The 27,507-nt window shown below is 40.3% G+C and overlaps 2 protein-coding genes across 14 annotated transcripts in view; one reads left to right on the top strand and one right to left on the bottom strand.

Annotated features, from left to right (window-relative positions):
* Positions 1 to 10,897, bottom strand: part of SLK (STE20 like kinase) — a 48,806-nt gene extending 37,909 nt beyond the window's left edge. Inside the window, exon 1 of one of the 3 annotated variants that reach the window (XM_048060368.2) lies at positions 10,442 to 10,897. In XM_048060368.2, the coding sequence (XP_047916325.2) occupies positions 10,442 to 10,591 (150 nt within the window). In that variant the 5' untranslated portion in view covers positions 10,592 to 10,897. The remainder of the gene's footprint in view (positions 1 to 10,441) is intronic. The other 2 variants (XM_048060367.2, XM_048060369.2) reach the window with 2 other exon arrangements.
* A 260-nt stretch (positions 10,898 to 11,157) lies between these two features.
* STN1 (STN1 subunit of CST complex) overlaps positions 11,158 to 27,507 on the top strand; it is a 42,947-nt gene continuing 26,597 nt past the window's right edge. For 3 of the 11 annotated variants that reach the window (XR_007161946.2, XM_048060351.2, XM_048060359.2), the window contains exons 1-3: positions 11,158 to 11,226; positions 16,085 to 16,155; positions 26,524 to 26,663. Coding sequence is in view for 9 of the 11 variants with exons in the window: in XM_048060351.2 (XP_047916308.1) it covers positions 26,531 to 26,663 (133 nt within the window). In the remaining 2 variants the exon portion in view is untranslated. Of the gene's footprint in view, positions 11,227 to 14,403; positions 14,815 to 16,084; positions 16,156 to 17,943; positions 18,057 to 18,155; positions 18,245 to 21,723; positions 21,993 to 25,070; positions 25,367 to 26,523; positions 26,664 to 27,507 lie in introns of those variants that run through there. The other 8 variants (XM_067000514.1, XM_067000515.1, XM_067000516.1 and 5 more) reach the window with 8 other exon arrangements.

The raw sequence follows: 27,507 nt of genomic DNA on the forward strand, positions 1-27,507 counted from the left end.
TTGAGTTTGTTTTAGGGTTAATGCCTTTTCAAACCCTTCTGACCACATTTCCCAGAGCTGATCTGAAGTTCCAAACTTGCACTGGGTGACGCAGTTGCGCAGACCTCTGGATCTGACCCAGGACTGCCCAGCACTGAGCAGCAGGACACCTCACCTGAATGGTGAATTGAGAGATCCCCAGCAGCCATGGAGGTCACGCGAGTGAGATACAGAAGGTAGAGAGAAAGATCGTTAAAAACCATTAAAGGATCAAGCAGTTGGTCTTACCAATACAAAATAAAAAGGTTGGGCCTCTTCAATTCAGACAGGAAAAAAAACTTAAAGGTGGGGCAGGAACATGACTGAGCTTTCCAAAATTAACAAGGCAGCATACTGAATTGAATACAACCCGACTGACACAAAGGCTCTGAAGGAGATGAGTTTACTGCAACATGCTAATTCTTGCTGAAGCTCTCAACTGAGATTTCTCAATTAAAGTTTTACCTCCTAGTTACAAAGCATTAACTCTTTAGCTGGTAAAGTACTGCTTAGAAATACAAGTGACAAATCTTCTATACTGTGAAATCCAGACGACTGTTACAGGAAAAACTTGGGATTTCCAGCATAAATCTGCATCCAGAGGGCTATGTCCTACAAGATACAGCACGAATTAATTCCAGTGCAGCTTCCCTCGGAACACTGTTTTCTCAGTCACAGTTATGACTAAGTATTTCTAGGGACAAGACCTAGTTCCCCAAAGTCCTCCTTAAGCAAGCAAATCCCAGACGTAAAATACTGTCCTATTCAGTATCAAAAAAGAAAGAGGACAGACTTCTCTAACTCATAATCAAGCTGGATGGATTAAAGAACGATTCTGCCTTAGCACAGGGATTCGCCATTGCTTTCATACCAGGTAAAACAATTTTGGTGTAGGCACAACTTAAGTTCTCAGGCAATGGCTCCCCTGAAATTGCTGCAGACTACACGGTTGCAATTCCACTCTCAGCTCACTCACTCATGTGGAATTACTGCACTAAGGAAACTTTAGGAACACTCTTTACAAAAATACTGACCTCCCTTTATTTTGTATCGCCTCCTTCAGTTTCACATACTAAGATTTGGAAAACAGCAACCAACAGACGAATTTAAGACTGCCTCTTGAAGATAACAGTCACTTAGCCCTCTGTAACACAGAGAGATTGAGCAAATTTTAAATGCTACTCAATTGATTTGGCTCTTATGGAACAATCCTACTTTTCCACTCCTTCACTTTCTTCTCCATAGAAAGTCAATAAAAATTTAAAATCACATCATAGGAGAGCGTACTTCAGGTAGAAACACTTCCTAAAGCCAGATTTTGGGTTAAACTTTATTCCAGCACTAATCTATTCTTGAGCAATTTATTGCTCTTGGCTACAGGTAATTAAACTAAACAGAAAATGGCTCAGAAATATAAACATAGGTATATAAAGGGGAAAAATGCTCATGTCTTTCTCCTAGCTTCTAAATCACCGTTCATGCTTAGCTGTTTTAAATTGCCCTCTCTCTATAAACATATGCAATCCCACAGAACATTGCAAATCACTCTTCATCCAGAAGAGTGAAAAAGAACAAGAATAATCTATATGCTATGACTTTAAGATTGTAGCTTGCTTTTATGGACATTTCAAAGTGCTTTAAGAAAAAAATGTCCTCTTGAAACCAAATATGATAGTTTATGTAAGTAGTTGCACTAAATATCCAAAGAATCTTCAATTACTATTTATTATGATTTTTTTTTCTTTAGGTAAATTTTCTGCTGCATGTATTTTACTTGTTTTGCATGCATGAGCGTAGTGCATATTCAACAGAAAATTAGAAATGTCAATGGAATGTTAACATTTACTGTAAATGCCCTGATTTTTAGCTGAAGTACAAATAGCATTGAAGAACAATTTGAGGCAGCCTGCTAGATTTTATCCAACATTACTTAGTTAATTTTTAGTGCCTGTCATCGTTCAAACATTCTGCAAGTACTAGATCTTCTTCATCTATAAAAAGACTCTTCCATTTCTGAGTAGGAAAAAGTGTTTCCACAGAACATATTTGAAAGTTAGAAAGATTCTCTTAAGCAGTCCATACAGTAATCATATTATACAGTCATTAAAAGTGAATTAGACAGAGGGAGATAACAATATGTATTTTATACAGGTTTGGAGATGAACTATAAACACTCATTTATCCTTTGTTTTGCTGGCTACTCCACCCAGGTTTGTTGTTTGTCTAACAGCAAATTTCATGGCTTTTCCATCACTGAACACCGAAAGGTGGAACTATCTGGACAGTATCTAATGAAGAGACACCACAAGCCTTGAAATTGAGTAATTTGGCAGCTACTGTAAAGTAAGAGTACGGGCAGAAGAGTTGAAACAACATGACTGTGGCGATTGCGCTTATAATCTGAATATAATTAAAGGCTATTGGGGGAGCACAAAGAAGCAAAGACTGAAAAAGTATTCATAAATTACACTTCAGGCACCAGGGTCTCCAGGAATGCATTTAAGATCACAAACCGGAAGATTTAATTACATGCTGCCTCTGCTACAGAAACGCAACTGTCATTAAGGAGCGTGATGGTTATAATCTTGTAAGATTCTCAAAACATGGGTCATGGTCCATGAAATATGTAAGGCCCATTCACAGCTGGGCTCAGTACTGGTAGTAATTAGGATGAACTGGTAAACAGCTCTAAAGCTTACCTGTAATACGGAAGAGCCAAGCAAATTTTGTATTTATACCATGCACACATCTCAGATGTACGCTGGGCATCGACATACAACAAGGCAGGACTTTGTACACAGATCTGGGAATCATTAAGCCACAGGTGCCATCGAAGTATGTTTGTAATACACACTCAGTGGGTACCATTCTGCAACCTGAATACCGATGTGAATGGCAGAAATATTTCTACTTCCACCTTGGACAGTGTTAAAAGAGAGTGGTAAGGCAACCTGAAAGTTTATAATGCATAGCAGTCACATCAAAGTCTCCTACTTATTCTGGTTCCTTGAGCTTACTCTTAAAAAAAAAAACAGTGCTGCTTTCAGAGAATGTAAAAAGACTTAAATCTAGAGACATCAGAGGCCTAGAGAAAAATAATCATTTGATGACTGACTGTTTAAGAATTGCTGCATTCTTACATTGCTACTTACATCTCCTTCAGGAGCTCCAGACAATTTACTGGAAAAGCCTTTCTCAAGACTCAATTTTGGAAGGTTGTGGGGGCAACTTGGCAGAAAAAGGGAGGTTCCTTATGTTTCCTATCATTTTCTGTTTGCACTGGGGAAAATTGTCATTTCAGGTCACAGACAACATCAGAAATTAATAAAACTGCAAGAGAAAACTATTGAGAAAGAACCCACTTTGGCATCTCACAAGTATTCTCATCACCTACAGTCTGACCCTAAACAAGGGGAATTATGGCAATTTTGTGCCATTTTAAAATTTAAAACAGCCATTTAAAAAATATTACTTCCAGGTTGTTTTTCAGATAATTTAGATTTGTGGTGGTTTTTTTTCTTCCGTTTCTGAATAAGAATCCTAAAGTAGGGACCACAGCAATCACAAATACAAACCTAATAGATTATTCTTTCAGTATTGTTTATGGGGTGGTCAAATCTAGAATCTGGGTGACCACCAAAAGAAACTTGTGAACTACTGCTCTGCAACAATAGCACATGCTACTGCCTGGGGGATTTTATTACTGGACGGCTATTTCTCTGCCAAAGATTTAGCTGAAAAGGTTTAACCAATTTGTCTATAAGACCTGTTAAAAAAAACACGTTACCACATTTTTTTCAGCTCCTATATCAGAATTATTAGACCATATGTGACTTAAGCATGAGGAATTATTTCTCCAAGTTTTAGCAGCTTAAAAAAAAAAGCTTCATTCTGCAATGTGTTTGAAAACATGACGCAGTCACATTTCGCTTATGCCTAAAATCCAAAGAGGTTCTTACTCTCCACACAAGAAGCCAAGCACACAAATAGTTAGCTAGGAGATATGAATATCAGGTTACATGGAAAAAATAGCAACTTCTATAAACAGATTTAAAAAAAAATCAAACAATTTCCTATTTACTTGGAGTTTTAAACAGTTTATATAGCTGTGCTCACACCTTGGAAAAGATGACTGCCTCACTAAGAAGTGGTCATGAGCAATTTATATTTATCCTCCACAAACTTGTGTGCAGCTTTAATTCCGAATGCAACAGACAGACAATACATTAGTCATAAGTTAAGTATTGTGATGCTGGTTTTCAGCCAAGTCAGTAAGACGTCCAAAAAGTGAGGCACTTAACATGTGCATACTTCTTACTTCTTCAGAGTATTTCCTCGCCACAAACTGAATGAAAAGGAGATGTCACTGCCTGCAAATATCCACTTCAAACAAGAAAATTCCTCCCGCTTTACAACCCACAGACAGCTTTCTTGCACTACCCATTTCCTCAGAAAACTCAGCGAAAGTGACAATAAGTGTAAAGAGATCTGTAAAGCTTTTGCCTTACCACAATTTCTTGGGTTTAAACAGGGATATTGCCTTTTCCTTATCTGGTATCTTCAACACGCTAGAACTGCAGCAGTGTGACAGTAAAGATAACGCTACAGAGCAGCAGGCAAAATGAAGAAAAGGCTAACTTTGAGCAACTCACCAAGCTGATCAGCCAGACTAAAATCTTTCGTCTTCTGTGAACAGCATGCATCTTTTTTTCCATCTAGAGCATGTAAAGCAGCTCTAAAACATCCAGGCTACTCTTACGGAAATGACTGATCTCAACAAGCTTTAAGAAAAGCTTTAGCTCTGTTTTATATGGATTGAATATTTAAAATTTAACATTATCATCTTATACATTACTCTCTTGAGAGTAAATCAGCTCTCCTCCCCTCTCTCCTTTATCTACTAATGCCTCAATGGCTAAACAAAGCAACATGGCACTTAAGTGAATATTAATTCAGATCTCTTGAGGACAAGTGAACTATTTTACTGCTCTACTTTAATAAGAGGTCAACTCATATATAGTCAGTTATGAATGAAAATAGATTAGAACAATTAAGTACAGCAAACAACTTTTATCAAGATTGCTGGAAGTTCTGAACCGATTCATTCTTATGTATTAAAGTTTAATTTAGGATATTTTCGCCTGTTAGTCTTTCCATGTCCAGCCTTACTGCAGCCATGCATGAAACTTGAGGTTCCTGAAACACAGTATTTGACTGGAAACACAAGAAACAAGATTTCAGATGAACTCAAGCAAAACACTTCTGCATGGACTGCATCTTTAATGTGAAAGGCTTGTGAGTTCCAACAGCTCTAAAATCCTTCTGAACAATTAACTGCTAGTAGAGCTAATGACACTAGGTAAATCAAAAGAAACAGCAGATGAAAAAAACATCAGTGAGTGCTTCAGCTTAGATATTAATTGGTCAAATCTACTCTTGCAAGTGGTAAGTCACAGAAGTGAAAGATAGCCATCCTAGCAAACAGCATGATACATTAATATTGTAAAGAGAACTTCAAGCTGCAATATCGCACCCTAGCAATGATTTAGACAAATGTGCCTGTAAGGCCACGGAGACTAGAAAATATAAATTCTCCTTGTTCTGCCCTGATTTTGTTTTCAGGGCAGACTACTTCAAGTATTTTTTAATGTTAGAAACTAAGTTATGATGCAGCATTAGGCAAAAAGTATTTCTAAGCAGCCACCATTTGTCAGGTTTTTGGTTTTTTTTTTTTTTTTAGCATTAAAAGGAGTTAAGGCTGGTTAAATGAGGCAGCTGAAATGGTCCAGTCTTATTAAATCGCTATTCAAGAACTGTGTGTTTCTGGCTGCTGTAGAAGACATTTAGGCAAAAGCAAGCTCTTCTGAATGTCATACAGTTCCATTAGAGGTAAGTTTTAAATACAGAAACAAAAGCTTAACTTAAATGAATCTACATCACTAGTTTATTTCATTTAAAGGACATAACATTATCAAAAGTCCTCTTTCATTAGACAGAGCTGAGTTTGTATTGGCTGGTTTTGCAGACAAAGTATAGAGGAATACTTGTGCAGCTGTAGATTTTCAGAAGAAAATTCATTTGGTTATGCTGTTCACCCTGACTATAGCTACCAGCTTCTAAAACATTTCTGCTCCCGACTAAAGAGGAAGCAGAGCTGGCTTTTTAACCATGCAGTGGTTAATTGCTGACAGTTGGCAGACTTGTCTTGGTAACTTCAGATGAAATACAAATATTTGACTTTCCAAATTGCCGTAAGAATCTCGCACACACAATGGTTCCAACATCTAATATTCAGGGTAATAAATGTGATACTATAAATGGGCAGAATATGCCAATTCAAACTAAGAAGCATGAATACAATTCAAAATCAGACAAGTACAAAGGGCTCTCTCAAGCAAACTGGAGAATTTCTATCACACTGTGTATATATACACAATATTTTCCCTATATACCATATATAGGTACCCTGTTATCTTACACAGTATCCTGCCATGCATATTCTACCAGTATAGAATGTGTTCCCATAGAAGACCTAAAATTAGTATATTTGTACAGATGGCACCCATAATTATAACGATGCACTAAAGACCACAAATTTCTTGGAGGAGTATCCTCCAGTGAAGGGCTCAGAGATCACACCAACAAAACACTACAGAAATGTCTTTCTGCAATATACGGGTCCTTATGTTAGAGTACAGTATTCATAATACCAAAAAAAAAAAGATGGCAAATTTTACTGAAATACAGTCCCAACATTTTATTTTCCTTCACATGTTCACTCAGGAAGATATCTGCATTTTAATTAGCTGTGCATCTGTATGATAAAGAGGCTCAGTCAGGAGCTCTAGCAAGAAAGCCCCAGAACACATTAGGCACTTTTAAAGGTCTGTTTTCACACCATCTGAACAGTAACTTCTGTCAATTTAGAAAGCGGCTTAAAGCTGATGAAAGACTTCACACGGTTACTTAAAATGACTATACTTTAACAATTACTTACACTGATTGACCTTAAAGAGATCCGCACTATAGGCACTGAACTGGCATTTGATACAAATAGGGTAATGTAACACCCAGGAATGTAACATCATATAATAATGTAACTAAGTTCTGAAGCAAACTGTTTACAACTAACTTTAACACAAGCAGCCTAAAATTTTTCGGGAAACTCGATCAAATCAGATGTTTTAATCCTTAAAAAAAAAAAAGGAAAAAGTAGTTGGAGAGCTACCTAACTCGCAGTTCTTAAACTAAGTTGAGATCCCTGCTTCTTCAGTGCCTTTCTGAACCCTGGCAGCCCAACCAGGAGTTCTTGGAAATCCACAAATGGCAATTAAAAAAAGATGGGAAAAAAGTCCATAACCAGCAATCTCACCATTCGCTTTCCAAGGGCCATCACCTGATCCTGAAGAACCGCAAAAGCCTAGAAATTGAAAAAGGATGAAAAACTACCCCATTATTCATTAACCAAGAGCAAAAAAAGAAAGGGAAACAGCCTAAAAGTGGCCTCTCTGAAGAGGTTGAGAAGGGCAGGAGGAGAAGCCCTGTACAACCACCAACCTTTGCCACGGGCAGCCTGCAGTTACACAGCCCCTCTGATCACAAGAGGGGCTTGCCTCAGCAGCTGAAACACTTAGAAGTTTTAAGGACCACTATCTCTAAACATCATTTAGAAGTTAGTGAACGCAAATACATCAATTGTCAGGGCCATGCAGGCTTTAGAACATGACAACAAACAGCGTCAGAGGAAATAAGCTCTTCTTGTAATTGAGCTAAATACGTTATGAAAAATAAGCAAGACCCTTGTACTTGATTGGGAAGAAGGGAAATGAATCACAAGCTTTCAATACCCTTAAGGCTTATTTATCACTAGATGCACCTTTTTTTTAAGGTAAAAAATATAATCAGTGAGGCTTCACAATACTGCCGGAATCATTTAAAAGTTGCTTTTGAGTTTCTATTTAAATATTTGATACTCTTGTCCAAAAGATGAGTTTACAGCTAAGCCAAATACTTTTCTAGGGAAAATCATAGCATGTAACCTATGTTTTTATTAACAATCCAAAGGATACAAAGCCTTAATTATCTGGCCATTTATTTTATCCTGCATCTGCCAAGGCTCCAAGAACAAGGACGTTCATACAGCGACTCCTAGGATCTTAATTACAAAGATGTTTTAACCTTTGCAAATCCAGTTTATAGAGTTAAAATATAGTACAGCTCTCTGTATCTACTGACAAACTGGCAGTTTCCACTAATTTTCCAGTTCAGGAGTAACTGCAGAAGGGTGTTGTGACATCAGCTTCAGCTAAAAATGCTCTAACCACTTTTTTGGCAGAACTCATATCTGATTAACTATTTACAGGAATTCAAAATGGAGATGAAACTCCTGAAGCATGTTCATGAAGTTTTAATGAATGTTTTGATTATTAATATTAAGCAAAGGGACTTCTTTTTGTCAAATGTAACTGACATTCGGGTTATCTTTCGCTTAAAGAACAAAAACTAACAGTCTCCACAACTTGACAGTTCTGTTCTAATTAACACTTCTGATTCCAAAATTTGAGTAGGTATTAAAGGGGTTATTATTGCAGTTGCTCAATTGAGGTGTATATCCAAGAAAGAACAATATAACACACCCATGCTTTCGAAACACTTCCTTGCCAAGCATGCTCAGATGCAGGAAAACAAGTACAGTTAGTATCCGAGTGCAATCCTTTTTCCTCAAACTAGATGGAAACAAAATGAATGCTGCTGCATACATGCAGCAAGACTCATTTTTCTAAACAGGATATTTTTTTTTCCAGGAGTACTGGTACCTGTGCTACCTTCATCAATTTTATCTGTGTAACTGCATGTGTAATTCTGACTACCACAATTTTAAGAGGGTTTAATTTCAAAAACTTCAGGATAAACTGTTTACACTTTGCCATTTCACAATCAGATAAAAATGTCCTATCTAACTTGAAAACCCTCTTGTTGTAGACAAATTGCACTGATAAGCAAAATTTATCGGTTCTCTTGCTCAGACACCTTCCTCTGCAGACTGGGGCTCAGACAGACATGCTAACAGATAAATATGAATTGAAAGGAGGTTTGCAGATGGGAGGGGAAATGCACGTGGGGGCGGGGGAAAACACATTTAGTATTGTTTCTTTAAGGCTTCCCCAGTCATCTCTCTGGGACAGCGCATCATAGTCACAGAAAGGGAAACAAAACTCCACTATGAAGTTCAAAGAAATAACCCCAATTCTCTGCAAATGCTCTTAGAGACAACACGATGCTTTTAAAGTCACCAAGCTTTACGAGACAGCAACTTCAGCCATATTCCCCAATTGTTTTAATCAAAAAAAACTATGATCTTCCACACTGACAGGAGAACCACCACCTAGCCTATGTACTACACCAACATCAAAATAAACTAGGTGCTCTTAACATACTACATGTAGACCGCTTCCTAGGGGGAAAAACACCCAGCATTCTGACTTAACTGTGGCAACACACTTTTGCTCAAATTTACAAGCAGGTAACACCACAACACAATGAAGTCTAAAGTAGTTTATACCGAAAATAGCACAGGTTTCATGAGTGCAAGATCTGTACCCAGATTTCATAAAGTCTCAAATGAGACTAAGTCTAAAAATGAACATTTCTTGACCAGATCAGCTTTTAGAAACACTGCAAATACTATTGTTTCTCATGCTATTATTTCTAGTCCCCAAATCTGCTCCAGGATCCCAATTCACAGCAGTCCCCCGATTCTGTCACACTTATCCTCCATGACATTTGTTCCAAACTATCCCTAAACCAGATGCAGAGCATTAATGACTTTTCAGAAGGAAAAAAACAGCTGAAGATTTGTCTGAAAGCTACTGTCTTGTCAAATGCTTGCAGCATATCTATTTTATTAGACTATCTCGCTTGAGAAATTGCAGATAACCACCCTTGGAAACGCCACTTGTGCTCGTATACTTAAAAGATAAAGAGATCAAACTGAGAAAAGTTGCGAGAAGACGCAGACATCCTGCCACGTAAAGACGGCCTGGGTGACACGAGCTTCAAGTTGTACTCCACAAGGACCACGACAGAAGGCCCATGAAAACCAACCCCGGGAGCACCGTGCGAGGCACACCACCGGTCGGCTTGACTTCCACAGGCTTCCTTCTGCAGGAAAACTTCAAAAATAAAGCAGCACGAACTTGACGCCTGGCTCAGCCCCTCCGCAGGGCCACGCTCCACACGTGCCCAGCGGCCAGAGCCGAGGCGAGGCGAAGGAGCCAGCACCGGGCAGGGCGGAGCGGGAGGCGGCGGTGACCTCATGGGGCTTTGCTATCTTTAGGCGGGCTTGGAGGCGGCTCGGGGCCGTGCCGGCACCCGGGGCCGCGCCGGTGCCGCCTCAGGGAGCCCCGGCGGGTGGCGGCCGTACCTTGAACACCTTGCCGAAGGCGCCGTCGCCCAGCTCGCCGATGATCTCCCACAGCTCCTCGGGGTTCAGGTCCCTCTTGACGTGCTCGTACTGCTTCTTCTTCTTCTCGCCGCCCAGCTTGAAGATCTTGCGAAAGTTAAAGAAGGACATCGCGGCTCCCCCCCCCTCGCGCACCCTCCCCTCACGGGGGGCCCGCCGCGGGCTGAGGGGAAGGAAACGGCCGAGAGACCCCCTGAGGGGCTGCGCGCTCCCCGCCTAGGGGCCGGCGGCGGGGCGGGGGGCCATGGCGGCGGCAACAAGTTGCCCGGGCGGCACGGGGCTGGGGGGGCGGGGGGTGAGGCTGCTCCCGCTGAAGGAACGGGGGAAGGCGACGCTCCGCTGCTGGGCTCCGGCTCCGCTCCCCGCCCTGGCGCCGAGCGGGGCCGGGCGGCTCCGTTTCCTGCGGGGCGGGGCGGCCCCGGCACCTCCCCCCCCCGGTACCGCCCCCCCCTCCTGCCCCCTCCCTCCTCCTCCTCCCGCCGCCGGCGCGTGCGCGCGCCCCGTGCTCGCTCGCCCGCCCCCCCCGCCCCGCCCCGCCCGCTCCCGGAACCGCCTCGCGCCCCGACCGCCTCTGCCGCCGGCGCGTGCGCGCCCCTCCCCTCCTCCGACGCACGCGCAGACGCCACGCCGCCCCCCTCCCTCCATCTCCTCCCAACGACCGCTCGCAGGCAAAGGCGGGTTTTCAACCCCCCCCCGCCCACGTGACGCGGAAAGGGCCAATAGGAGCGCGCCGAGGGCTCCGGCGGGTAAGTTGGTGTCTGGGCCCAAAATGGAGGAGGGCGCCCCCCCCCCCCCCCGCTTCCCCCCCACCTCACCTCAGGGCGCGGTTGGCGGTGCTCGTGTCCTCTGAGGGGACGCCTCCCTCTCCTGCCCCCCGATGTTTTTCCCTACCTGCCCTTCACAGGCCGAGGGGCTTCATGAAATCGTTAAGGTTGGAAGAGACCTCCAAGATAATCTGGTCCAACCCAGCCGCCAATGTCACCCACTAAACCGTGTCCCCAAGCACCACGTCCAACCTTTATGGAGGCCTCGGGCTTCGCAGAGGTTCCTCGAGGCAGAAAAAGGCTGCCCGGGGAGACCTGCTCTTGGGGGGATACCCACTCTTTGGGGACACTCGCTTTTTGGGGACACTCACTTTTGCCAGCACTGCTTCTCCACCTGCCCCGCATCTGCCACAGCAGTTGTGGCATGGCGTAGCGTTACATGCTGTCCCATGAGATTTGATCAGCGGGACAGACTTAATTTGCCGTCCCCGACAACCGTCTCAACCCACAAGTGATTTCTTCATCAGCCCGAAATATGATTGCATTTTAATAGCCATGTTGTCTGTATGCTGCAAAATGTGTGGTGTTCCTTCACACGAAAGCGGGAGGTGTTCCCGTCTCCTGGATAAGATGCAATTAGCAGACATCTTGGAGGCAAAGTTTAGGCTCTGACAGGAGGCAGCAAGCTGATCCTGCAGTTAAGGCAATGATTTGAGACTTAGGAGATCTGGCGATGAGACAAACGCCCTGTGAGAATAATAATGTAACACCATATCCTCTTATGAACCTGAGTGCCTGCAGTTACCATTAATTTAAACCATTCATTAAAAACTTCTAAAGATCAGGCCTCCGGTGTGCATCGTTCCTCAGACCATTTTATTAGCATGACAGTAGTTTGCTATCTAATGAGGGCAGTTTATGTGTAAACTCAGTAACGCCAATGAGAGCTTGAGATAGACTGGTTGTGGGGATCATGGCAGCCGAGGCAGCCTGCTTGAAAGGAGCATGATTTTAAGGAATAGAAAGTGCTGGGCTGGATCGAGAAGAGGATTTCAGCAAAGGAGTAGTACAGGTGTTTGTAGTAATAAAGGTTCGAACAGTGAGTGGTTCAGAGGGAAATAAGGGCATAGCAGTAGTCTGGAACTGAATTTTCCATCATGTCATAACAGTGATCTTGGTGGGTGAGGTGTGCTGGGGTAGAAGCCTCTTAAGAATATATTGGTGTTGTATGTTAAGTAATTGCTACTGCTAATAGTATTTATAGTGTACAGAAACACACTGTGCTAGGTACTGCCCCCACAGAACAAGAAGATGGCCCCTGTCAGGAAAATCTTATGAGTGAAGTAACAATGTTGTCATAAGTTGTCATAAGTGTCATCTGCACAAAATCAGTTTCAAGGGTAGGCCTACTCTATGAATAGAGAGCCTCTCAAATACATTTGCTAACCTAATAGGAGTCCTGATTTGTTGTAGCAATCAGCATTGTTCAAAAATGATCTGGGGCTTTGTGGTTCCTTGGTATTGACAGCTGGGATGCATAATGTGAAACCATTGAGGACGGTGTTAAAGCCCAGACCATTTACGTGTATAAAGCGAATGCCAAGAAACAGCTGCAATCTAGATGAGCTGTTTTCCTTTCACCTTTATGATCTGACTGGCTGCACCTTTGAGCTTCATTTAGAAGTTTCATGTACATAGTTTGGGATTAAATACAATAAGAAAGTAAGTATTTTGATTTTAACTTGGATTTTTGAAGTGCTTTGGGTGCTAATTTGCATCTAGTTGTTTGAACTAATTGATGAGGACAGGGTGAAAAAAAAAAAAAAAAGGAATCCAAAAGCCTTAGCATGAAATCCTTGTATCTAGGCAGGATCAGCTTTTCTTTAGCCTCGGGGTTAATGTGACAGGGCAGCGGGGGGTGTGGGCGTGCATGTCAGAGTTTGTAACAGTAACTGGGAATAAATGCAAAACTGAGAAAAGTTCTTGAGCTACAAGTGAAGGAATGTAATTGGGTTTGCTCCCTTAAGAGTGATGGCAGTTAGGCGACTGAGATACTAGGGCCGTGTTCTTTCTCAGCTCTACTGATGAACAGTGCAAGCAGTTCACATACAGCATCTACGTAATGTATCGGTGTGCTTTTAACACGCGAGCGATAAACCAGATTCACTTGGAGCAGAACAGGGACAGTAGCGTCGTCCTAACAATGACTGTTGCTAGGTACTGCAGACGTGTTGTTTTGGACTTTTATAAAGATAGTCTACATACCAGGGAGCCTTTAATTCGTACAAGGTTGAAAATATACGATGAAAGGCTGGCACAACAAATGAGCAATCAAGCTGGTGATAAAGTTTTATTTTAAACTTTCTTTTTTGCTTACTTTTTAAGTGTAATTTGAGGTTCAAACATAGTATCTGAAAATGAGACTAAGCCACAGTTTTCTATTTTCCTCTTATTCTTCTCCTCTGAGTTGCAGCTTGCCACTCAATCCTAAAAATAAACTCTTCCAGGTGAAGGCTAAGTGCTAGTAGCAAATCATTCCCAATTTGCATTGACTTCCTGGTATGGAGGAGGCTGTATAAAGCCTGTTGTGTTTTTTTTGTTGTTGTTGTTCCTTCTTTTCTCCTGGTAGCAGGAGTTTTTAGCAACTGTAAATGTTTTCAGATGGTAGGGATAAAAAGATAAAAGTGGATTATAAGTATATAGAAGTGTTGTCTTTAGGAATTTAATGCAATGCGTTTTGAAAATTCAGTGCTTCCTTAAAATGCCTGAGTAGGCTGATAGTGAAGAACTTAGCTGTACATTGAATAAACCAGCTTGGAAATAGCTGTGACTCTTTACTGCAATCCTTTTCTTCTCTTAAAGATTTAAAAGTCTCCTCCCTACTTTCTGCTGCTAAATGTCACTATCCTTTCCAACTGAATTAATTGCTTACACTTTCTACTGTTCCTACCTGCCGCCCTTTAAGTTCTACCTCCATTTCATTTAAACTGCTTTTCTTCAGCTTCTTTTCATTCAAAGTAAATGCACGCTTCAGAAATTTAATTAGAAATGTGTACTTCACTACGTAAATTGCCCTAAACTGCAGTCGTACATCCTGTCCTCAGTTCTTTCAAAAATATTTAATGGTATATTTTTATATTGTCTTGACTTTCTGTCCACCCACGCTTTCACTGATCTCCTCCAATCTTCTTTCTGATGTTTGAGTTCATTGAACTGCTATAAGGTCACGGGTGACTTGGTGGTGGCTAAATCTGAGACGTGCTTCTTGTTTCGTATGCCTTGATCTGTCTGTCACCATTGGCACTCAACGCTCACTCTTCTGTTTTCTTTACTTGATGCATGTGGTATTTTTGTTGATGTTTTCAAGTTGTATGGAGGTGTTTTTTCCATAGCCTCTATTTTTTCTGCTTTTTTTCTGTCCCTGGAGTTAACGTTGTCTCTTGTGTAGGATTCTTGTTTCAGTTGTAGACTCTACTCTGTCTCTGAAGTCGTTCCCAAAGTCTGCTGTGCTTCCTGCTGAATCTGACACCTTTTTCCTTGGAGTTCTGGATTCAATGGAACAAAGTTCTGGTAGTTTGCTTTGTACCACCATAGTTTTACTAATTTTATGCTTATGAAAGAGTTTTGGTGATTCTCTCATACCTGACCTTTTTCTCTCTTCTCCCATTTCAGCAGACATTTTCCTTTCCTACCGTACCTGACTCCTCTATCCTAATGCTCTAATTGATGGTAGATAAGTACTGGAAAAAGTCTTTTATTCCTTTAGGGTGTTAAGGGGGTAGCCTAAATGGCCGTACATTTTCCTCCAAAGAGCATCAAGTCACAGTACCCATGTGTTGGAAGCATTGCAAGTGGTGACTGCATCATATACAGTGCTCCTTAAGCACTTCTGCTAAATGGACAGTTGATAGATCTGTAGCTTAGAGATGGGTATTTCTGTTCTGCGTTTGAAAATCAGCCTTCTTCATAAAGGAACAGAAAAGGGAGAGACTTGGTTTTGGACTCAGCATTTTATGAACTCTTCTGATTTGAGTAACAGCAGTAATTCAGTCACGTTTAGTACAACAGGAAAAATGCATATAATAGCAGAGGTTAGGCACTGAACGAGGAAGTTTTAAGAGTTTGCCCATATGATAAGAGCCACAATCAATCCTGTCAGTAACCTGGAACCGATGCGTTGCATGGCTTCTTGGTTTTGATGCAATTCCATAGGAAATACGCACTAGGATGCATCCATGGGAAATCTAAGAATTGCCACAGAAACACATGGCATGTGGGAGCTTCAACGGATATCGGTGCTACTTGATGTTTGTAATAAAACGATCAAGTGTTAAAATGTTAGGAGTAAGATCTTCGAAAAATCTGGGTTTAGTCTAAATTGGCCTAGCTTTTTCAGTAGTCAGTGGGGGAAGGTATTGTCAGAGGGCAATATACCCACTTGACATTCTTATATTTATTACACAGTGTTTAATTCTGTAAGGTGAGTTGTTCTAGAAATGTGTGACGGGGTTTCTACTTCCAACCTTTGGAGATAATGCTCCCAGCAAACCTTCTGGTCTTCTGATAGCAGGCAACACCTCTGGACTGATGACAGAGCAAATATGAATGTTCCCAAGTAATGATGTTTTATAGAATACAGACTTTATTTGAAATCAAATGTTAGATAAAAAACAATTGTATTAGTCTAGGAATCTTGAATAAGAATCAGATATTTCAATAAATATTGTAAGAATATTTCATGACGCATCAGATCAAATGTATTCAAGCTTTAATGTGTTAACTTAATTGAAGTTCTTGCCAAAAAAAAGAAAAAAAGAAATATTTGTTTTATTGTTTCCAGCTGGTCTGCTTCAAAACCGTCTTCAAGGCTGATACTCTGAAACAGTCAGGCTTGCATATATAATTGGAGGGGTAAGTTGTGCTTTTACATTTACTTGGGTGACAAGCAAAACTATGCCTTGGATTTAATGGGAAGTGTCAACTGCTTTAAAATTATGTAGCCGATTGTTTTTATTGATTAATTGACTAATGTAGTTAGAAACTTCAAGTCCTCTTCCGTGATAAAATTTTGAAGAAGAAGGTTGAACACTTCTCAGTTTACATTTAATTTGAAAATTCCTATAAAATGAGTTTTGGGTTAGTATTACAACTTCTTGTTGCATTGTGGATAGCTGTATTTTTTTAGTACAGTAGCTATTCTAAATTCTTTTACTCCATGTGTTGATGACTATAATAATGTCACAGAACCACGCATGAATAAGTCTACCTAGAGTATTGATTTCTTTTAAAATAATATAAAATCAAAATACTGCTAGCCTTAGCAATATTGGTGTCTTCTTTCTAAGCATTTTTTTTCACTTGAGACTATATTTAAAGCAACATTTATTTGGTCAAAACTGTACATGAACACAAGGCAAAGTAGTTAAAACTTGTAGAGCCCCCATCTGATGGATATTAGAAGCTTTAGTTAAGTCACATGAAAGCATGCATTACAAATGCTTCACCATGTTTGTCTTTCCTCCAGATGGTAATTAGACCTTTTACTCTTGCATAGGAGTCACGAGCTGATTTGTTCTTTTTGTTCGTGGCTTTCAAATTTGCATTAGTTCACATAGCAGCTAGGATTAGAAATTTATTAAGGGATAAAGATAGCTTTGCATCTCAGTCAATACTGGCACAAAATATCTGAATAAAAAACCCACATGTATTACTGCTTTTCTTTCTGCAAATCCCGAATTTCATCCTCCGTTTCCCAGGAACCTTTTTCCAGACCGGACATTATGTTCTCGTGTGATGCTGATCAGCTCTGGAATCTTAGGACTGAATAACTTGTTCTGCAATATGCAAATAAGTTGTTTGTTTGTTTGTTTCGGTTTTTAATTATTATTATGGCCAGCAACCCAGTGCTGGTTATGTAGTAAGCATAAGCAGGGTCATTATTATGCCTACTACACATATTATAAAAACATACCTTACTGAAAAGTAGGGAACACTTTGCAAGGAAAAAAAAAGGGGGCAATCTGACAAAAGGGTAGGACAGAAAGCCACTGATTGTTTAGTAGTATCCCAGAAAGAGACATTGCAGTGGGATAATGTTGGAAACATATCTGTTATCAAAAAGAGCAAATAACTTTTAAACATGAGATACTGACTGTTCATTAATGCAAAGCTAGGCTTTAAAATGTAAACTGTTACTGAGAAAAATGTAGTTTTTCACTGGAAAAATCATTTTTACATTGCATTGACGTTTAACATAGTTTATGCATGTATTATGTTCTGCTATTTTTATCTAGATTTTTAATAAACTGTAGTATAATTCTGTTTTGTGGGGCAAAAAATACTGTAAGTTGTAAAATAAGATTTGATTTTCTGCAGGTTCTCTTCTTGGTGTTACAGCTGCACACACTGCTGCTGTCATGTAGATTGTTCAGGCAAACAACAGCTATTGTGTGTTCGACAATAGCATACACAAACTTTGGATGCTGGGACCTACTTATGAGAAAACAGAGCATTGTGATGGGATTCGCTTTGTATCTCAAGTTCCCCCAAATCCCCAAAATTCTCTTTTTTTTTTTTTTTTTGGACAGAAGAGACCTTTAATCTCACATCCAGAGAATGATATTATATAGTATACCATGAGATATTTATGAATTAAACCAAAAAAGTCCATTACACTGATTTGAACTGAATTTTCTGTAGCAGAGACACATAATATTACCAACGGAAAAAATAATTCCTGCAGCTTGTGGCTGAGCTAAAATCTAGCGTTCTGGATGCAGTATACAGGAGCAACTGACTTTCGGAAGCCTGAGGTAGGGTGTGGCATCTATTGAAATACAATTAAGGAAATACTTTAATCTGTTTATAAAAGGATGTTTTGTCTGTCTTTTTTTTTCCCACATACCGCGAAGTCAGAAATAGTAACGACTTTATCATATGGTAACTGTGACAGTGATTCATGCAAGGAATATAAGGAGTTGCAGCCACAGGATTCAGCGAGGTATTTTCTTTCAGGATTCTTGATAGTGTTCTGTCCATTTGGTGGCCTCCTACTGGATTCAGAAAAAGGTTTTATTGAAGGTGGGCAACAATCATTTCTAGCAAAGCAGTTTAGACTTCTTTTCTCTATAGGGAGGTAAGCTATTAAGAAGACATTCATACTGCAGGCAAGGAGTTCCCGTGCAGTTTTTGGTTTGTTCTGTATGGGACTGGTGTCCTGTACCAGCTCTCAGTGATGAGATATGGAAAGAGCTCAGAGGGAGGACCTGTAAAATACTCATTATTTCAGAACATCCTTTGAGAATTGCAAAAATTGCTAACCCAAAATTTGACAGAGGACAAAGTCTCTGGATTTTTAACAGCTCCGAGTAGAATTTAGCAGCTGAGATAAGGGATGATGAGCCAGATTTCTTAGCTGAGAATAAACTACTCTTCAAATCATTCAGAATTCATAGAGCAGAGTGTAAGAGATGGTGCAGAACAATTTGTCTTAAGGAATCAAGAAATATCTGCACACCTTTGATATTTCTATCTGTGTCTCCCTAGCATGAGCATCCAAAGAATAAGAGAAGATCAAATCGATTTTCTTTACCTAATAAAACTTTTTGTAGTTCTGTTGTGACTCAGAAATCCTGTGCTTGATTTCAGGTGTGGAAGTTCTAGTCCTCAGAAAGGTGGCACAGTTGCAAAAGAAATTCAGAGGCTTGATGACTGGGAATTGCAGCGTCTTTGATGCTGAAAACAACACTTTGGATACTTTTTCTAGACAATGGCCGAGAGGACAAATAACCTCTACAAAGAGCATTAGAAAAATATAACCAAACTTTGTTCTTACATGTGTTGATAGTTTGAAATTCTCCCAGTAAGAGAGAATGCTGTAATAATAAATACAGTCTCAATGCTTCTTTTTTTCCGTGCTGCCTTTCAGTTGCATGGGGTTATCTTCAGTAGCATCTAAACAATTTTTCTGCAAGAAGTTCCTTCAGACCAGGAAGCATCACGAGTTTTTATTTGGAGGAGAAAACTAATAATTTTGTAGAATTGCATGCAAAGGGAGAAAAAACGAAACAAAACCCAAAACTGTAGCCAGTCTAGAAATGAAAGTCAGCGTCAACTCAATTTTATTATCCTTCTAACCATTGTAACAGTCCTAAAGAGCTCCAAATGTAATCTTAGCCTCTAGTTATGCTCACGGACTATGTGATGATCCTACTTGTGTCTGAAACTTCAAAGTTATTCTGCCTTGAATTATTTTGTGTATATCAACAACAGTGTTAGTTGGAGACCACATTTCAAGCACAGCCTCGGTTTGCAAGGGTTTGTTCTGATATAGTTAAAAGATTTACTTGTACAGCAAAGAAAAACTTTAATTGAATTCAGAACTTTAAACAGGTCTGCCATAATCTAATGCTTTGGTATGCTCTGTGAATATTTTGAAAACTTTTTAACACATCCGTGCACCTCAGCTAAACACAAGGTTAATCATTTTTAGGTCTCTGGTTGTAGTGGAATGCTCTGTTGTGCTATGAATGTTCATATAAATCCTGATCTTAATCCAGAGGCTGTTTTAATTTACACCAGATGCGTAAACTCATTTAAAGGGGCAAAAAATAGTCAGGAAAACTTGCTTCTAGAACTTGAATTAACCTTGCTGTGGAGAATACAGGCCTAATAGCTTTAGAAAGCTATTTAACTCTGTTTGCCACTTCTACACAAATTTCTGGAATTTGAAAGTATTCCTTCAACAAGTAGCACTAAATCTATTTTACACTGCTGTACCAAAGTAGGAAAGCTGAGTGTGTTGCCTTAAAATGTGGTGAGTTATGTTTTATTCTCTTTGCTTTGTTAGTTAACCTGAATATCCCTTTGCAGTGGATCAGTAACATACGTGCATCTGTCCCAGAAATGTTCATTTGCCAAGAGACTGCTTGGAGCCCTTTTCTCTCAAAGCTTCCATCCTGCTGTTTTTCCAACCAGCAAACTTATTATTTATTAAGGAAAGAAAAAAAGTAATTTATTTTTAGTTTTTGTTTGTTTTTACTTTACGCTAACAACTGGGAACTGTCTTTCCCAGCGAAAGAATGTCTTTTCAGCAGCTCGGCTCATTCTCCCAGCATGGTGGGAGATTAAGAGCTTTTAGAGAGAATTAATCACCTTCATAGACTTCCTCTTGCCCTCACTCCAGACAGGTTAGGAGAATTAGTTGAAGAGGGTACTTCAGCATGATTATCTAATGGCTTTAAAATACAAATAGCAAGTGAAGCTTTATGACTATCAGCAGTGATTACCACTGCTTTATTTGTGTTAAGATTACAGCTGTGACAAATAAACACACAGAGCCAGTGTGTTTGTCTGTTGGGTGGTTGGCTGGTTTCTTGATACATACGAAAATGTCTTGTGACTAACACATGGGATGAGGATCTGAAGGAACTGCCTCTACTTTTTTTTTTTTTTTATTGCACACTTCCTTGTTAGTTGTCCAGAATCATGCTTTTGGAAAATTGGGTGCTGAAACCTCGTCACCAGGTTTAACTTGCGCGTAAAACAATTTGCAATGCCAAAGAAGATGCGTTAGGATTGTAAGGTCTGTCCTTCTTTTTGAGACTGTTGATGTTGGAAAAACCAACCTATCTGGTCTTTTGCAGAAACATCTGTCTGTCCAGAAGGATTTCAAAATCCTTCTGGAAATGAAAAACAGATAAAAATACATGACAGTTTATGTCAGAAGACATTAACTCCCCTGGAAGACTATTCAATGCACTAACTGTGTCAGTTTGACAAAATAAGGCATTTTTTCTCCTACCTAGGCATCGTGGGCAGTACCTTTCTATGTTGCTTTCTAGCTGAAGTTCATGGTGATGGGTCTTTTGTCTTGCACCATCTTCCCTTGGCAGGGAAGCGTGCTGTAATATCATCTCATGTAATAAAAAGGCAGATGTTTGAAGTTTCGAGCAGTGTCTTTAACAGAAATTCTGTGATTTGTTCACTTTTGGTAAATGAATTATCTCAGGAGGTTACACTTGCACAAATAATTTCAGGAACTGCTAAACTTCTTGAAATTCAGGAGTTCTAGCTCTCAAGTTTGCTTCAAAAATAGTGTTTAAAAATTGAAACTACTTTCCTTGTGTACAAGACATACAGGATGTAGTTCCCTACCGACATTTGTTGCAGCAGCTAGTAATGGGAGTTCACACGAGCAGTGGAAGGTGGATTATTAGAAAAGAGTGAAAGTGCTTAGCCAACTTTCTCTGAGTGATGTATCCTGATCTCAGTGGCTTTTTTTTCTTGTTACTAGTGTTGAAAATGTTCTTTTAATTATGTAGTTTTTTAAAAAAAATGTCCATGGATGAACTTCGGTTTTAGAATCTTTATTCCATATTGTCTGTAACCAAAGGCTTTACTTTCCAGCTCACTTAGATCTACTTGAATGATAAAACGTTGGGTTTGTTTGCTTGCTTTTAACTTAAAATGTTGTATGTGGCTTTGGCTAATTAAAACCATTTTTAACTGTATCATGTAGGAATTGCCTCTGCTGCTCATGAAGAATTGAATAATACTCTTTTGTCGTGTAGGGTGTTGACTCAACCACAGATGAGTTCAATTCAGATGACTGGGGTGGTTACAAAACCCAGCTGTTTGCTCTGCCCCACTTTCCATAAGTTGCTTTCTCTGCGGTGGGGCTGGCTGACCCGTAAAGCAATTCTTTACCAGCCACAGTTTACAGCCTGGTTCATTCAAGTAAACCAAGGGTGAGTGCAAGTTGCTTTCATGCACTGGGTTGCCAGCTGCAGCAGTTCAGGAACTTCTTCTGTGTACGTGGTTGGTGCCGGTACAGTGTGCAGGCTTTGGAGAGGAGCAAATGCCTGGCAGGATGTTTTTACCGCATGTGTTGGTGGGTAAATATCCTCTGCCTCTGACTCAAAGCTAGCTTGAGAGAGTCTTTGCAGCGCTCTGCTGGTAGTTGCAGACCAGTTGCAGACAACCTCTGGCAAACTACTTTTTGTGTGGCTTCATTTGGCTCCAAACAATCATCTTAGTCATCTCAACCTAAGGAAATCTTCTCCAAGAGCTCTGGCTGTAAAGCACGTCTGGAGAAAAGGCTCTACGAGAAACATGAACACAGGTTCTTTTCCTTGTGGTTCCCATTTCACTGGGATTGGAAGAAGTCCAGTTCTTAATCTTTTACCGTTTTTGAAAAAGGTGAACACAGGATTAGGAGCTGTGATATTTATTGTCTGGAGCTGCTTCTGTTGAACAAATCTCTTGGGTGGTTTAATTGGGAGCTATTCGAACAAGCCTGGACCATTCTCCCAGGTGGGCCACTTGGGAAGGAAGGTAGAAAATGGGCTTGGTTTTGGGACGTGGCAGCTGTTGAGAAGGCTGCCAACATTCTTTGGTTTCTCATCTCCTGTTAGGATAGTGCCTTGCTGAGCTCACAAGAGATGCCTGAGGATTATGGGCTTGTTTCAATTCTCACTAAGGTCCGAAAAGCTAACATTGATAGCAGGAGGTCAGGGAAATGGCCTTGTTTGAACAGGATAGTGTCTAGGATAGTCTGAAATTGGGGTGTTTTTATTTATTTGTACTTAAAGAACTGCCATATAAACTTTACATTTTTGCATTTGGAACAGAACTGTTTCCCAGAGAAGTGGTTCAGTAATAAAATTTAATTCCTGTTTTGTTGTTGTTGTTGTTGTGTGTTTGTTTGCTGTGTCTTTGTTGCCTTCAGAGATATTTTACAGAGAGGCAAAAGAGGGTATTTCACATCTATTAAGCTTGTGGACCTGATGCCTCTTTTGCCTTTCCATCACCTCACAGGACTGAGTTCCTTGCACTACTACAGTTGCGAAGTCCTTACTTGCTTTCAAAACAAAATGCAGAAAGAGATAACATTTTACTAGGACTCTACTGTTTGTACTGCTAAACCTCGTCACGTGGTTCAGCAAAAGTCACTTCAGTTCCCAAACATTTGTACGTACAGTATCTGTTCGGAATTGTTTATTGTTGGCTGTGTTGTTACTGATTCCGGGGCCGTGCATCACCACAATGCCTGCTGTCTGCCCCTTGGTTCGTGATTGTGCAGGGCAGCTGTTATCTGCCGGGCTGATAGCGTATCGCCAGCAGTACCATGAGGAGCAGAAAGCTCTGCTAGCATAATGGAAAGCCCTGCTTTTGGCAGGATGACTCCGTGATTAATTAACCCCCGGGATGGAGAGGCTTCCTGTGCCAATTTGAGTGGAAGTTACGGGAAGGTCCTGTTACATAGCTAAAGAGAAATTGATTAGAAGCATTTTTATCAGCCTTGTAGGAATTCTGTTTTCTAACGCTATCAGTCTGTGTGCATCAAGCCTGTAAACTAACTGAAAAATAGATCCCTTGAAAGGGGTTACTTAACATCTTCTGTTACAGGAGCAAAAAGATGACAGCTGTCAATGCCATGAGCTGGCTGTAAGGGCACAGCTCAATACAGAATTATCAGAAAATTTCCACCCTAGCAGAAGAATGGACTCGTAACGGGTGTGCGGAGGGAAGCGGTACAGGGGACAGTAGGTGCCTCTGCCTCCCAGAGAGCCACAAGCCTTTGGTTTTAAATAGGTGGCTGTTAAAAAGGGGCTACCACGTGGATCGCTTGGGAGGGAAGAAAGAAAATGGGCTTGGCTTTGGGTGCTGGCAGTGCTTGGGAAGGTTGATGGGACCATGAAGGGGCAAGAGAAAACTGCTCTGCAGAAGCAGAGCCTGTTGGCCATCGCTGAAAGCAAGTTAGTGGCTAGAGCGCAGTTTTGCTATCCCAGCCTTGTAGGTACGGGTTGTCTAACTTGTGGTTTCAGAGGATTCGTTCTGTGGACTTCAAAAAAACTTGTCCTGCCTTCATTGTGCTGGGGAGGGGATTTGCCTTTTATCAAGGAATCCCCAGATCTATAAGACAGAACTTTGGCTGTCTGCAGCACACGTCAACCGAGCAGAGAGGTACTGTACATGAAGGGTGAACATTTCTATGGCGAAGAGCTATAACAAGGCTTGTGAGGTAGAGGGAAGCTACAGAATTTGATACTTAATTCCTAGTAGTTCTGAGATAGAAAGAGCTTTTGCTGCACAACCCCTCCTTTCTTCAGGACAGGGAAGCAGTAAAAGATGCTTTGTTTCCTGTAACGCAGAAATGTTCAGCCTTCTGGCTAGTGCTCAGACTATTACTATGTTTAAAATGCCCAGATGTTAATTGCATAGTGAAATAATAAATTGCAGATATTTTTAATCTCTAGTGGTGCTGCTTCATCAACTTTTCCACTCAGATGTGCACATGTGCGGGGGTGTCTTCTGCGTTTTGCTCCAGTGAGTGGCTGTTCATGCAAAACACAAAGTTAGGCTTTTTACCTGATTCTCTTTTTTTAGCTTGTTTTTGAGGTCTGCTACCTGCCTAGGAGAATAGGCTAATGCTGAGCTATGACGGTTTGTAATAATCCTGCAGAATACACTGGGGGACATGGTGCAGAAAGGAATATTGCTTTGTATGCAAGATAAAGACAGGCAACAAAACTGACTGTGTCCACGTTTCTTGTCTGGGAGAAGCCACTAAAAGTGAACAGCTGGGGGGCTGTAGCCCATAAAAGACAAAATGGTACCCTGAAAGTGCCTGTTTGAGAGCGGGACACTGAGCAGGAGTGCTTCTCTTTGTTCCAACTTACCATGTGCTAACCCTGATTGACCGTAGGATGTATTTTTTTTGTTTGATGTGTGAACTCTTTGTATGTGCCATAGCCTTTTGTTGGGCTAATTGTTTTTTTCGTATATATTTCTATTTACAGTAATGTAGGGACAATGCAAGAACCAGTGTACGTGAGACTGCAAGCAAACAGGCACTGGGAAGACTTAATTTTGTCATGAAAATGAATGTGCTAAGTAAAATACAGGTTCAAACCATGTGTTTGCTTGGGAAGGTTTGTGGTCTAAATTTGATATAGACTGTATAGCAAGCAACTGGAGAACTGCCATATGGAGGAACAGCAACCTTGCACTATTAAGTTCATGTGGTTAACAGCTTAGTTTAGCAATTTCTACTGAGCAGTGCCTGCAATTCAGCAGCAGAAAAGGCGTTTCCTGTGGAGATTTGAGTGAAAAAAGGATGGTAAGAAGTTTTTGAGTAGGTATGGCATGTGCAAAAGGGGTAGGTTGGGAAAACCTGCTTGTAGGTGGGAGAGAGACAAAAATCCAAGTGTAAACAAAAATATTCAGGTTCTTACTTAAAAGTGAAGTCATGGTGGGACTGACTGAATCAAGTACTTTCAACATCTCATAAAACAAGTATCGCTGTTTGTGTTTTTTTTTTAAGTATTTATTTTGGAAATAAGTATAATTATCATCTGCAGTTCTTTTCACCTTATAGAGGAGATGTCAGCAACACCCTAGCATATTGTGCTACACTGTTTTTCTGCCACAAATTAAACTTTAAGTGTGAAAACAGAAATGAAGCAGAATCCAAGCTGTGTTGTTTCCCAAAGAAGCAAGATGCTATCCTGATATTCGTGGCATGTTGGCTCTCTATCAGTAGCTATAAGTGTCTCTTGCAGAGTACAGAGATTACTGGCAACCCGTAGCAGGGAGCTCTTCCCTCTCAGAAGACTTGAGCTTCCAACTCTCAGTTATAATGCACAATATTCAAAAGCTGTCCACTTATCACCTTTGGTCTATACCTGTAAGTGGCCCTGGTAATGACAGAAGATAGGCATGAAACAGGGGAAACTGAAGAGGTAAAAGGGGAAAGGAACCATTATGTAGTTATTGGAGACTGCATGTCCAAAATAAAGAAGGGCTGGTTGCTCTTGTTTTATTAAAAGAAAAAAAAAAAAGCTTTCCTTCCCCTGGTAAAGCACAGGATGAACAATGAGGGGAATGTCTTACGGAAGGGAAAGAGAATGATGGGGAGGAAAACCAAGTATACAGAAAGTAACTAATTATCCCACTCTTAAAGAAGCATTGCATTTGGTTCTCTCTATGTCCACAGATGAGAAATCCCTAAAATTCTATTTCATTTGAAGGAGCTTGGTAGAACGATGTTACTGTTGAGCTTCAATACTTATGTAAATTGTCAGTATTGATATTTTGACTATTTCTTATGGGATGCAAAGGTAACACAGTATTAGACAAGTTCTTGTGACTCTTCATCAGCTCTGTTGTGTTGCTGTTTGTAAAATCACAAGCTATTTTTTCATTCAGCTGGAACATAGGAGAACAGCCTCTCCTCTCCTGTGTGGACAGTAACTACAATTTTTCCTGTGTACACAGGTTTTGAATGCAGTCTGAGTCCAAGAAGTATGAAGAAGAGACGCCTTCTCTGTTCTGGGGGTTGGATCCTGTATTTTCTGCGTTTGCAAGACTCTATATTAAAGATATAAAAGAAATGAGAGAATCTAAACAAGTGCCAGGTATGTACTTACATGTGCTGGTCATGATGCATGTAGAATTATTATTGATTTCCATTGTGCTTTCTGTCCAGAGATTTAGGAATGCTTCATGAATGCTCGTGCAGTTATTTTTGATGCCCTGAAGCTAAGTGGCAGTAGTACCTGTAACAGTTCTAAGAAGAACAGGTTGTATACTGTGTTCAAAGGATTATAGGTGGAAGAATAAAATGTGTTAGTTCTGGAGGCTTTTCTTCTTGTGTGTATATATATACACGTGTCTCTATGTATATATATGTATACACACATGTATGTATATACACACAACCTGTATTACATTCAGGTAACGTTGTGCTTCTGCTGTGTGGTATACTCTGAAAGTTAGTTCTAAAAATGCTGGTCCTTTCTGCCATTTGTTACACCTTGCCACTGTCTCCACAACAGTTGATAAGGATTTTATGTTTTTGTTTTTTTTAATTACGTAGTATTGATTATTTGATGGCATTTATGAGTGCATGTATTTTGCTTTTGCCAATGCGTATTAATATAATATTAAAACAAGACAAAGGTTTTGTGCTTTTTTCTAGATATGATAGATAAGACATTCTTCATATATTTGAACAACTTTACTGTATATTTGGCATCTGTTCTGAATCTTACACCAAGCCTTTTGTTTCCTAACCGTTGCTGGAAGTTGTATGCTTTGCAGTCTGTTTCTGTTGGTGTTTGGCCAATATCACCCACGTGTACATTGTCTAAAGCAATGTGGGTCTGACCTTGAGCTTTTGTTTTCACTGTAAAAAGTGTGTGTGTATATATATATATATAGGTACCTATAAAAGATACCTTTGGCTCTTTGAATAAATTC

Source organism: Anser cygnoides, chromosome 7 (assembly GCF_040182565.1).
Source record: "Anser cygnoides isolate HZ-2024a breed goose chromosome 7, Taihu_goose_T2T_genome, whole genome shotgun sequence".
NCBI classification, from domain to species: Eukaryota; Metazoa; Chordata; class Aves; order Anseriformes; family Anatidae; genus Anser; species Anser cygnoides.